General features: G+C 51.8%; 1 protein-coding gene across 1 annotated transcript; it reads right to left on the reverse strand.

Annotated features, from left to right (window-relative positions):
* Positions 1-211: 211 nt before the first annotated feature.
* LOC125508470 (translocase of chloroplast 90, chloroplastic) lies at positions 212-10,880 on the reverse strand. The gene is made up of 3 exons (XM_048673185.1): positions 10,692-10,880; positions 10,443-10,564; positions 212-2,614 (listed from the first exon to the last, which is right to left on the reverse strand). The coding sequence occupies exons 2-3, from the start codon at positions 10,555-10,557 to the stop codon at positions 375-377; spliced, it is 2,355 nt and encodes a 784-aa protein (XP_048529142.1). The 5' UTR covers positions 10,558-10,564; positions 10,692-10,880; the 3' UTR covers positions 212-374.
* Positions 10,881-11,178: the final 298 nt, after the last annotated feature.

Raw genomic sequence — 11,178 nt, forward strand, 5'->3', positions numbered from 1 at the left:
AAAATTTGCTGTACATCATTTTACATGATCTACTAGAGTTGCTCTCGTGCTTTACAGGATCCCTTAAACAAAATTTGCTGTACATCATTTTACATGATCTGCTAGAGTTGCTCTCGTGCGGGGGCTAAGCACTTGAGTATCTTGTGCTACTTTTGCGGTTGTTTTCTTGCAAATTCCTCTTCTTGATCAATAAAAATGGAAGACTTTTGCCTTGTTTCAAAATAAAATATAATCAGACATAGATTTAGGAAATCTGTACAATTAGGAGCCCCACATTAGCGGCGGGTACAGTAGCTTGACCAGGTACGACTCCCAACTGCTGAACGTTTACATCATGAAATGGCTGTCTACTCTTCCGTCTATCTGTTCACTTATTACTCATCTAAGTCGGTGTCAAGCTGTTGGTGGCCTTTGCCAGTCGGCAGCAATCTTCTCCTTAGCAAGAACTGGACCAGTGATACGGCCACGACCAGAGCTATTTCCACATGGTCTGACGTGCTGATCTTGACACAGAGCCGGCCTAGATTTCTGCTGTTTACGTTTGCGCTGACCGATAATTTTGACCCATGGCCCACTCGGAAGACAGACTGAAGATTCGCCCCGATTACAGTCTCTTTCTCGAACGACAGAGCAGTGGCCGCCATGCTGGTGCTCCCTTCTCTCACAGGGTAGTCTTTCCCCCTTACTGTGACTTCCAGGCCACCTCCATCTGCCACTTGTCCACCGCCAACCATCCTCCCGGCATTGGCTACCAAGTGGATTCGTTTCCCAATGGTGATGGAGTCTTCTAATTTGGCCCCAGAAAAATACTTTGACCCGAATTTAGTAACAGAAATACCTCCTCCGGTGGTGTTCCAAGGCAGATTTTGGAACCTGGCATCCCCATGAACAGTAAAAACCAAATCCTTACTCGCTGTTTGCATATCCATGCCCCCCATCAATGAGTAGCGCCTTTGATCACTATAGCTTACTGAACATTCCGACTGGATATACATGTCTTCTTTGTCCTTCATCATCTGTCCAGCAATAGATGTTGATATGTTCTTTTTTAAGTCATGACATGATTCAAAATTGATACCATTGAACCCAATATCATGGTCCCATCCTTGGGGATCCAAAACTGGTCTAAACAACTGATCATTAGTTATAACGTGACGGTAGCGGTGTGCTGGATAATCAGAGTCAAAACTTAATGGGATTTCCATATCTGATATGTGCACAACTGGGGATGTGCTCTCTTCATAATCATCAGCGACTGCAGATGATGCTTCGGTGTTTTGGGCTTCAGCAAGCTTTTGGCTCCGGATTCCCTCCTTCCACTGCTGTTTGAGGTATGAAGTCTCACGGTAGTCCAGTTCATCAAGATATGCAGTTCTCTGTTCTTTGGTCAACTTTTCATATTCAGATCTTTTTAGAACACGGAAAGGTGGTAGCTGATCATATTCATCCTCCTCATCTGATAGCTCAGTCATCTCATTGTCAACACCCTCAGTACTCAATGACACAGAAGGTTTAAGGAGTGATGAAAGAAGATGAGGGAGTGAAGGCAGCCTGGCATTTGCTTGTGACAGCAGAAAACTATCTTCGAACTTTAGTAAGGAATTTGCTTCTGCTAACAACTTGGTCGCCCCACACAGCAAAAGAAGTTCTGATACCCATACCTGCCCATTTGGCAAAACTCTTTCACCCCTGGTGTTCCGTCTGCACATTGGATGATTGTCAACCAGAACAATAGGGTTCTCCAGCTGTGTGTTAGAAGCTGCTAGCTGGATATGACGCTCCACGACATTCTTACAGTAACGGGTGTACGCGTCATATTCCAAAGGATGACCATCTGGTCCTTCAGGAGGAGATGAGGAACAGTGAGTCATTACAAGGACAGTGTTGAACCATATCGAAGAACCCAAGGTATCAGTTATAAGCTTCAGCAGAGGGTAGTCACTGCATCTGCTGTTAATATGGTCAAGCCGCTCAAAGTACAGGACGATATCAGGCGGGTTTCTTTTAATGAAACGCTTGACAGCATGCAAAATCTTCCTGTTCCTCCGTTGGCTATGGTAATGAGGTAGCAGACCAGGTGTGTCGATAACTGTAACTCTTACTCCTTTGATATTTCCATGAACCCTCTTTATCCTACTAGTACCAGGAACAAGTGCATTAGTAGCAACCTTTGTTTCATCAAACATGGAGTTTATTGTGGCGCTCTTTCCCACACCAGTCTTTCCCAGAAGAAGAATTCGCAAGGGGAGGTCCAAATCAGGTTCACCGGGTGCTTCTTGTTCTGCTGCTATAACTCTGGCTTTGTTGATAGCAAGGTTAGTTGTCTTCGCATCTGATTCACCAGCCTTGATCAAGTTGGCAAGCTGCAGTCTGTACAGTACCTGTGCAACTACATTGGTACTGGGAGGCACTCCAGTCCTGTGTACCAGCCGCAAAAACTTAATTTGAAGTGCCTCAACTTGCTTTAGTGGATCTGACTTGTTGTGATCATGATCTGGCTGAAGAAGACCAGAGGAAACAGCCTGTGGGTTGGATGTGACCTCTAGTGCACGGCTATCATTGGAAGGAAATCTGTTGGCGGATACGGTTTCTACAAACTCACTTTGTGTTGTACCTGAAACAGGAAATCCACCAATTTAGCTTAACATTTAACAGGAGGATGGCTTTATAACAAAATGTCGTCAGGAAATGTCTCCATGTGACGGAATAAAAAATAAAACAACAATTAGCAATAGGACCTTAAGCTATGCAAATGAAATCAACATAGACGGCACACTAAAGGGATATCACAACTGCAATAACAGCAAGTGAACATCCCCAAGTCCTATAACTTTACATCAGGAACATAGGGCTCCCGCTCCGCTCCGCTCTAAGCCCTCCGTCGTGCGTCACTCCGACGCCGGCGTCCACCCTCCCGCCGTCCGCCACTCCAGCGACAGTGGCCACCCCTCTCTCGCTCTCCCCCGACTAGGCCATGGCTGAGAGGCCGCTCTCTGTCACCTCCTCTTTCCCGCACAGGGAGCGGCTGTCTCTGGTATGGGACTTTCCTCGGCCTCGGAGAAGTCGGCTGCAGCTGCTGCGTAGGAGGCGGCGCAGGCGCCGGCGCCGGAGGTGGAGTCCTGCCGGCGGCCAATTCCCTCAAAGGAAGCCCCCCGATCGAGGAAGACCCTGTGGAAGCGCAGGCGCGGCGTTGGGCAGCCAAAGGTGGCGCCGCGCCCTCCCTCCCTGGTCTGCAAAGAGATCTCACCGGAGATGTGCGACAAATGCTTCCGGTGCCTCGAGAAGGGGCAATTCCGGCGAGACTGTACCAACGACCTTGTCTGCATTCGCTGTGGGTTGCCGGGTCACGAGGGCCGCGTGCAGCCCCTCTTTTGAAGACGAGCTCAGGCGGGAGGCAGCGGCCAAGGTGGCTTGCCGCTCAGATTCTGCTGGGGGTCGGGACGTTGCAGAGGCCTCGGACTCGGCGGCGGCTCGGCACAAGCCGGTCACGGCCTGGCAACCTCCTCCACCCCCTCCGCCGCCCCCCTCGGCGGCGAGGCCAGTCTGGCCGTTGCTGTCGGCCCCCAGGCTGCAAACTCAAGATGATCTGGAGGTAGAGCCCTCGGAGCTCTGCGTCGTCAGCCGCTCTGCCGCCATGGCTGACCTGGAGCGGCGCCTTCAGCATGCCATGGTCGCGTATGTGAGCGGCGCCAGGCGAGATGTGTCACCACGGTTCGTGCTCGACGCACTGGAGACGGAGATGGGCATCTCTGCAGAGTGGGTCTCGGTCCACCCCTACAGGCCAGAGGATTTCTTGGTGGTGTTCACGAGGCAAGATCACCGTAACAGGCTGGGGCAGAGCCCGGTTGTGGAGCATCATGGAGTCTGGTTGTTCTTCCGCCAATGGAACAGGCAGCAGTTCATGCGGTGATGAGGTACAAGGTTCGGCTCGAGATTGAAGGTATTCCTCCGCACGCTTGGGACCGCAGCGTCGTGGAGGACTTGCTGGGCTCTGCTTGCATCGTCGACTTGGTGGTGCTGGAGACGAGTTCGTGCTCCAACCTTTCATCTTTCCAGCTGTCGGCTTGCACGGCGGACCCGGAATCTATTCCGACTCGTCGGTGGCTTGCAGTGCCAGAGCCCGCGAAGCACGTTTTTGAGCCGCAAATGCTGCAATGCAAGATTCTCATTCACCTGGATTCAGTGACAGACTACTTCGACGCCGACGAGCCCTTCTTCCTTGGTGGTTCTTCAGACAATGGACAAAGTGGCTTGCCGGACGATGATGAGATGGAGAGGCGGTGGGGTCACCACCAGGCACCGGCAGTTTGGGGTGAGGGACACACGCAATGGCGGCGTTCAGGAGCATGGGCAAGGCCGTGGTGGCGGACGGCAGTTCGCCGGCGGCGAGGGGCAGCCAGGGACACCCCAAGACTGGAGGCTCCCACCGATGAATGCCGACAAAGCAAAAAGCATTGTGAGGCCCACGCAGAGAGTTCAGGATAGGCTGATGGTTCGACAATCTGCTTTTGACCGTATCACCATGACAGCCAGTCCACGCGCCGCAACGGGAAGTTTGAATTGCCCAGGCGCCAACTCGGCGGCTCAGCAGGTGGAGCGCGCACCCACCATGCAAGACTCACGGGAGGGACGACCGGCTGGGGGGCCCGTGCTGGATCCGAGCCATCATTGGTTGGGGTTCGTGAGACCAGGACAGTTGCGGCAGGGCTAGATATAGACAAGGACATGGCTTCGAGGCCAGCCACGGAGGGGGCACAACTGTTGCTGGTGGATCCCGCCCCGCAACCCACTGCGGATCTTTTCTGCGCAGTTCAGGCTTCGGTTGTGACGGGGCATGAGGAGGTGCCCGAGGGCCGCAGGGAAGGGCCGTCAAGTCGGACCGCAGAGGATCTAGCCTTGGTTTCTGTTTCGGCGGTGGAGACGGACAAGAGGGGCCCATCGGCGGCGTATGATACGGTGGATTCTCGAGTGGAGGCTGCCATCATGGAGCCCAGATACCCACTGTCGATCCCGAGGGAGATCACGACGGAGACCAACGCAGCTTCCAAAGATGGGGACAGCAGGGGACACGTGCCGGCCCAGAGTTCGCTGCTGCTGGTGGAGGTTAATCCAGACGCTAATCGCGACATGCAGATTGTCCAAGCTGCATGCAACCCAGGTATGACCCCCCAGGAAGCAGCTGCATATGAGAAGATGAAGTGGTTTTGCTCCAACCTGGTCAAGAAGCTAGCCCCATCGCTCCTCAAAGAAGTTCAGGCGACCACGCTCAGGCCAGAGGCGGAGCCCTATACCCCTCGCCGCATGACTAGAGCTACCAAACGTGCGTCATCGACACAAAAAGGAAAGGCCTCCCCGGCTGAAAACGTCTTACTGCGGGCGTTAGGATTGGCCCCGGAAGACTTGGAAGTGGACCATGCAACCATAGAGGAACTCATGTGCTATTTGATTCACCGTTGAGAGAGCATCACATGAGGATCATTGCAGCCCTCTTCGCAAGGATATGCCAGCGAGGAGGGACCTCTTGGAGGAGCAGTCGTCGGGGATCGAGACGCATTGAGCGCTTGGTTGGAGGTGGGAGATCAATATGCTTTATGGATCTCAACCTGCAAGTGTTGTGCTGAAACGTTCGAGGCCTGAACGATCCAGCAAAGAAGAAGGCGGTGCGGAAATTTGTGACATCGATGGGTGTGAACATGGTGTGCTTACAAGAGACCAAATTAGATGTAATTGATCGTTTCTGTGTTATACAATGTTTGGGGCCATCGTTTGATGGCTTTGCGTATTTGCCTGCGTTGGAAACTAGAGAGGGGGTACTCCTTGCTTGGGACACCACGGTCATGGAGATAGATAACATACAGCTGGACACCAATTTTCTCACAGGGATGGTACACAGCAAGGACGGGGCCAAGTGGTGGATCTCGGTTGTCTATGGCCCTCAAGGAGATGAGCTCAAAACAAATTTCCTGTAGGAACTGAGAGTTAGAAGGGCAGGCTGTTTGGGACCGTGGATGGTTCTCGGGGACTTTAACATGATCCTTTGAGCTTCGGAAAAGAATAACACTAATCTGAACAGAGCGATGATGCGCAAGTTCAGGGACTTTGTGGACGACCATGAACTCAAAGAGTTATACATGCATGGTAGGAACTTCACCTGGACGAACAAGCGAGACAACCGGTTATGACCAAAATTGATAGAAATCTAGTTTCGTGGATTGGGAGCTGCACTTCACTGACTGTTTGCTCCAGGCTCTATCAACAAACGTGTCGGATCATGCGCCACTTCTACTCTCCACCTCCGCGGCGTTCTGCCCCAAAAAGAGGTTTAGATTCGAGCTTTTTTGGACTAAGCTTGATGGTTTCTTGGACGTGGTGCGGGACGCTTGGGTTTGCGATGGGAACATCACGGATCCCTTCAAACGGCTGGATGAATTGTTGCGGAGCACGGCACATGCACTCCAAGCATGGGGTCAAAGGAAGGTGGGCAACATCAAGATACAGATGACAGTGGCCAACTACGTTATCCTTCGGCTTGATAGAGCTCAGGAGCATCAAGTGTTGACTATCTAGGAGCTCTGGCTTAGGAGGACGCTGAAGTTGGCCCTGCTGGGCCTAGCCTCGCTCCAATGTACTATAGAAAGGCAGCGGTCTCGGTTAAGATGGATTAAAGAGGGTGACGCAAACACCAAGTTGTTTCAACTTGTGGCGAACGGAAGGCGCTCAAAAAACTTTATCCCGCGTATAAGCTTTGGAAATGACATTATCACCAATCAAGCTCGTAAGGAAGAGGTGTTCACCGAGGCTTTTTTTTTCGAGAAAACGCAAAAGCTTTGCGTTTCATTGTATTGAAAAGAAAGAGTGTTTTATGTTACAGTCCTCCTGGGAGGCGAATTACAGTCAGGGGACATGAGTTAGTGCACGTCCCAGGTCGGGGGCAAGACTACTCTGAGTCCAGCAGCGCCTGCCGTAGCCCAAAGTTTGGCCTCCTCCTTGATGCCGTGAACTAGCGCCCGGATGGAAGGGCGTGCGTCGTTGAAGACGCAATCGTTGCGGTGCTTCCAGATCATCCAGGAGGTAAGAAGTGTCGCGGATGCCAACCCCTTGCGCATCGCCTTGGGCGTGACCTGCCGGGCATCATGCCACCAATCAAAGAGGGTAGCCTCGTTGCTCGGGGGCCTGCATGTCATGCGCATCCAGGAAAGGATCTCGAACCAGACGTGCCTCGAGAAGGAACACCCAAGGAGGAGATGGCGCATTGTTTCAGGCTCCTGGCAGCAAAGAGGGCAACTGTTGTGGTGCTGCAGTCCATGCCAGGCGAGGCGGTCCGCCGTCCAACATCGATCCAAGCTGACAAGCCAGAGGAAGAACTTCACTCTGGGGGGTGCCCAACTCTTCCATGTGAGCCTCTAGTTGCCGCAGGTCATCGAGCCGTGGAAGGAAGCAGTGTATGCAGATTTAGCGGTGTAGATGCCCGACGCCATCCACTTCCACACGAGCTGGTCAGGCGCGTCAGAGAGCGTTGTGCTCTCGATCAAGCGCCATAGCAGGATGTACTGGCCGATTTCGTGAATGCCCACAGCTCCGTGGATGTCTCGCGCCCAAAGGTGCCCCGGCAAGCCGTCGGCAACCGTCGTGGCCTTCCTTCTCCTTTTGGGAATGCAGGAGTGCAGGAGAGGCGCGATTTCGCGGACAGAGCGTCCTCCAATCCATCTGTCCTCCCAGAACTTCGTGCTCTGACCGTTGCTTACAAGCAACTACTGGGCAAGGCTAACTTGAGGGAGGCCACCCTGGACCCTGGATTTCATTGGTGTTCAAGCATGTGACCTCCACGAACTGGAGGAAATATTCACGGAGGATGAGGTGTGGAACACGATAAAGGAAATGTCGTCGGACCGAGCGCCAGGACCAGATGGGTTCATTGGCGCCTTCTATCAGCGTGCTTGGCCGATCATTAAGCAAGATCTCATGGCGGTTATGCTGAAGCTGTACATCATGGCTTTGGGAAGCTCAATCGTGCGCACATCGTGCTGATTCCTAAGAAGTCGGACGCGGTGGAAGTGGGAGACTTCCAACCGATTAGTTTGACACGCGGTGCGGCCAAAGTCTTTGCTAAGATGCTTGCTAACAGAGCAAGGAAACAGATGAAAGAAGTGCTCGCGGCTGACCAATCCGCTTTCATCAAGACTAGGAGCTTACATGACAATTTCTTGCTAGTCAGACAAGTCGCACGGAAGATACACAATCGTAGGAAAGCTAGGCTCTTCCTTAATCTCGATATATCACGAGCGTTCGACTCGTTATCATGGCCGTTTCTATTTGAGATTTTGCGGGCTAAAGGATTTGGAAGAAAATGGATTGAATGGATCTCCATCCTACTGAGAACGGCAACTACGCGTGTGTTGGTAAATGGGGTGCCAGGGGAAGCGTTTGCGCATGCGTGTGGGATGAGGCAGGGCGACCCTATATCGCCACTTCTTTTCGTAATCGCCATGGACGTGCTAACTTTGATGATCACAAAGGCGACGAACGAGAACGTGGTCAGCTCATTCCATGGCATTAAGGCCGTGCAGAGGATATCTATTTACGCTGATGATGTTGCTCTCTTCATCAGGCCTTCGGTGGCTGGCCAGCATTTTGTTCGCTGCGCACTGCAAGCGTTCGGGGAAGCGTCAGGTCTTCGAGTTAACTACAGCAAATCCTCGGCTATTTTGATCCGTGGAAACAATCTGGACAAGGATAGGGTGGCCAACATGCTTCAGTGCGATACGACGGATTTTCCATGAAAGTACCTTGGCCTACAGTTGGCGATCAAGCAGCTTACAAGGAATGACTGGCAGCCGATGCTTGATCGTGCGAAGAAAGTGGTCTCGGCATGGCAGAGAGGCCTGATCACGAGGCCAGGAAGGCTCATTCTTGTGAAATTGATCATGTCAGCGAGGCCTATACACCATTTCCTGGTGATGGATGCACCACTATGGGTGTATGACCTTAACAAGTGGATGAGAGCCTTCTTTTGGACGGCCAAAGATAAGGCAAATGGAGGGCAATGTTTGGTGGCCTGGAACAACATATGCAAGCCGGTGGGCTATGGTGGCCTGGGGGTCAAGAATTTGCAAATCCAAGCCCTCGCTCTGCGGGTTAGGTGGGAATGGTTAAGAAGAGTATACCCAGAGAGGCCCTGGCAAGGAATTCCCCTGGTTGTGGACAAGGAGGCGAGACAGGTGTTTGACAGCTTGGTAAAGATCAAGGTCGGGAATGGCACAAGGGTCCTGTTTTGGCGTGACAGATGGATTCATGGCTTTGCGGCCTCGGATGTTGCCACGTTGGTGGTCAGTGCGGTGGAAAAGCGTACAAGGAAAAGACGGGCCATCCAGCAGGCCCTCACAGGAGCGACATGGCCGTTGGACGTGCAAGGAGAGTTGTCCTTCACAGCCCACATTCAACTACTGCACCTGCAACAGGCGATCACCACAGTCCAGCGAGATCCGACAGTGGATGATGAGTTCACTTGGCCTTGTGACGTGTCGGGGTCCTACACTGCTCGTTCGGTCTATGATAGACTATGCCTAGGCTTACAGAGAGTACCCTTTGCTACTTGCATCTGGCGCAATTGGGCCCCTCTGAAGTGTAAGATCTATACTTGGCTGACAGTGCAACATAGAATATGGACTTCCGATCGCCGAGCTAGGCATGGGCTACAGGATGCACCTTCTGCGTGCTATACTTGCCTTCAGGACGAGGATAACGCAGAGCACATTCACATACAATGTAGCTACGCGAGAGAAATATGGCATCGTTGCTTAAAGGACCTCAACATTACTGTGCAACGACCCGACAGGGATGATACTTTTCTGGAGTGGTGGCTTCGGGCCAGGGAGAGTTTTCACGGCGCAGACAATAGAGGTTTCGACACTTTAGCCACGGCAGTGGCTTGGGCACTCTGGAAGCAAAGGAATGCTAGAGTGTTCAATCGTGCGGATCAAGTCAAGACGGTGGCACAACAACTGCATAGGCACATCTTCGACGAGATCAAGGAATGGAAAGAAGCTGGTATGGGTGTTGGTGTACTCCACAAATTTGTGAGAGAGTAGCCTTAGTCTCTAGGTGTTGGTGTGGGTTGTATCCATGTGGGGATGTTCGCATGCTGCACAAGTTCTTGTAAATGTCTTTTTGCCTTCTATAAAAGTAAGGTATGCCTTTGGCATACTGTCGAGAAAAAAACATCAGGAACATATATTAGGACAGAGAAACTGGGACTAACCAACGATGAACCAACGTTGCATTCAAGCAGTAACAAGAAATAGGCTTAATTCCATTAAATCATTGTAAACAAGGCTAAAAATCACTAGCAATTCGATACGACCGGACAAGAACCCTCAGCTAGCACGCTGAATATATATATATATATATACACACACACACGGTAAACCAAGCAAGGAGAGTACCTTCCCCATCGCCCTGGGAGGCGCCGGCGTCGGACCGGGAGATGGCGAACGGCCTCGCCGCCAGCAGCGACGACCCGAGCCGGTATGAGATCCAGTCCCTGAAGTTCATCATCATCCTTCGCCTGCACAGAGGTGGCAGCAACTAAATCAGCGATGTTTTCTCCGCCAACTCGCAACAGAAAAGCCCAATCGGATTGACCAAGGAAAAAGTTCGCAATGGGACGCTTGGAGGGATTCGGTCGACGGTACCTGGTCGGTCGGCGCCCACGGCCGGAGGCTTTCGCGTTCTCGAGATGAGGCGATAGATATCGTTGCTGGAGATGTGCTTTATTTTTCTTAATATAATTTGTATTTTTGGGGGTTTCCTGTTTTCGTGTGGCAGCCGAAAGAGAGGACGGAGAGGAGAGTGGCTCAGTCGGGGTCCTCAGCGGCGAACGCCCAACTCCAACGCAGCACGAGAAAACGGAGGTCCGTGCTCCGTGTCCGGTTTTTGTCTGACCGTGGTAGGTGCGCCCAACGCGGTCGACTCATCTTTCCCTAATTTTTTCTCTAATCTTTATTCTTTATACCTCTTTATCTTTATTTTTACCTACTAGTACAAATGCCCGTGCGTTGCAACGGGTTAAAAATATTATAAAACCTGCTCCATGTGACAGTACGCGTCATATCTTATATCTAGTTTCGATAAACATTAGTAATAAGTTCATAACATTATTGCTTTTCGGAGTATGACGTG

This window comes from Triticum urartu, chromosome 5 (assembly GCF_003073215.2).
Source record: "Triticum urartu cultivar G1812 chromosome 5, Tu2.1, whole genome shotgun sequence".
NCBI lineage: Eukaryota > Viridiplantae > Streptophyta > Magnoliopsida > Poales > Poaceae > Triticum > Triticum urartu.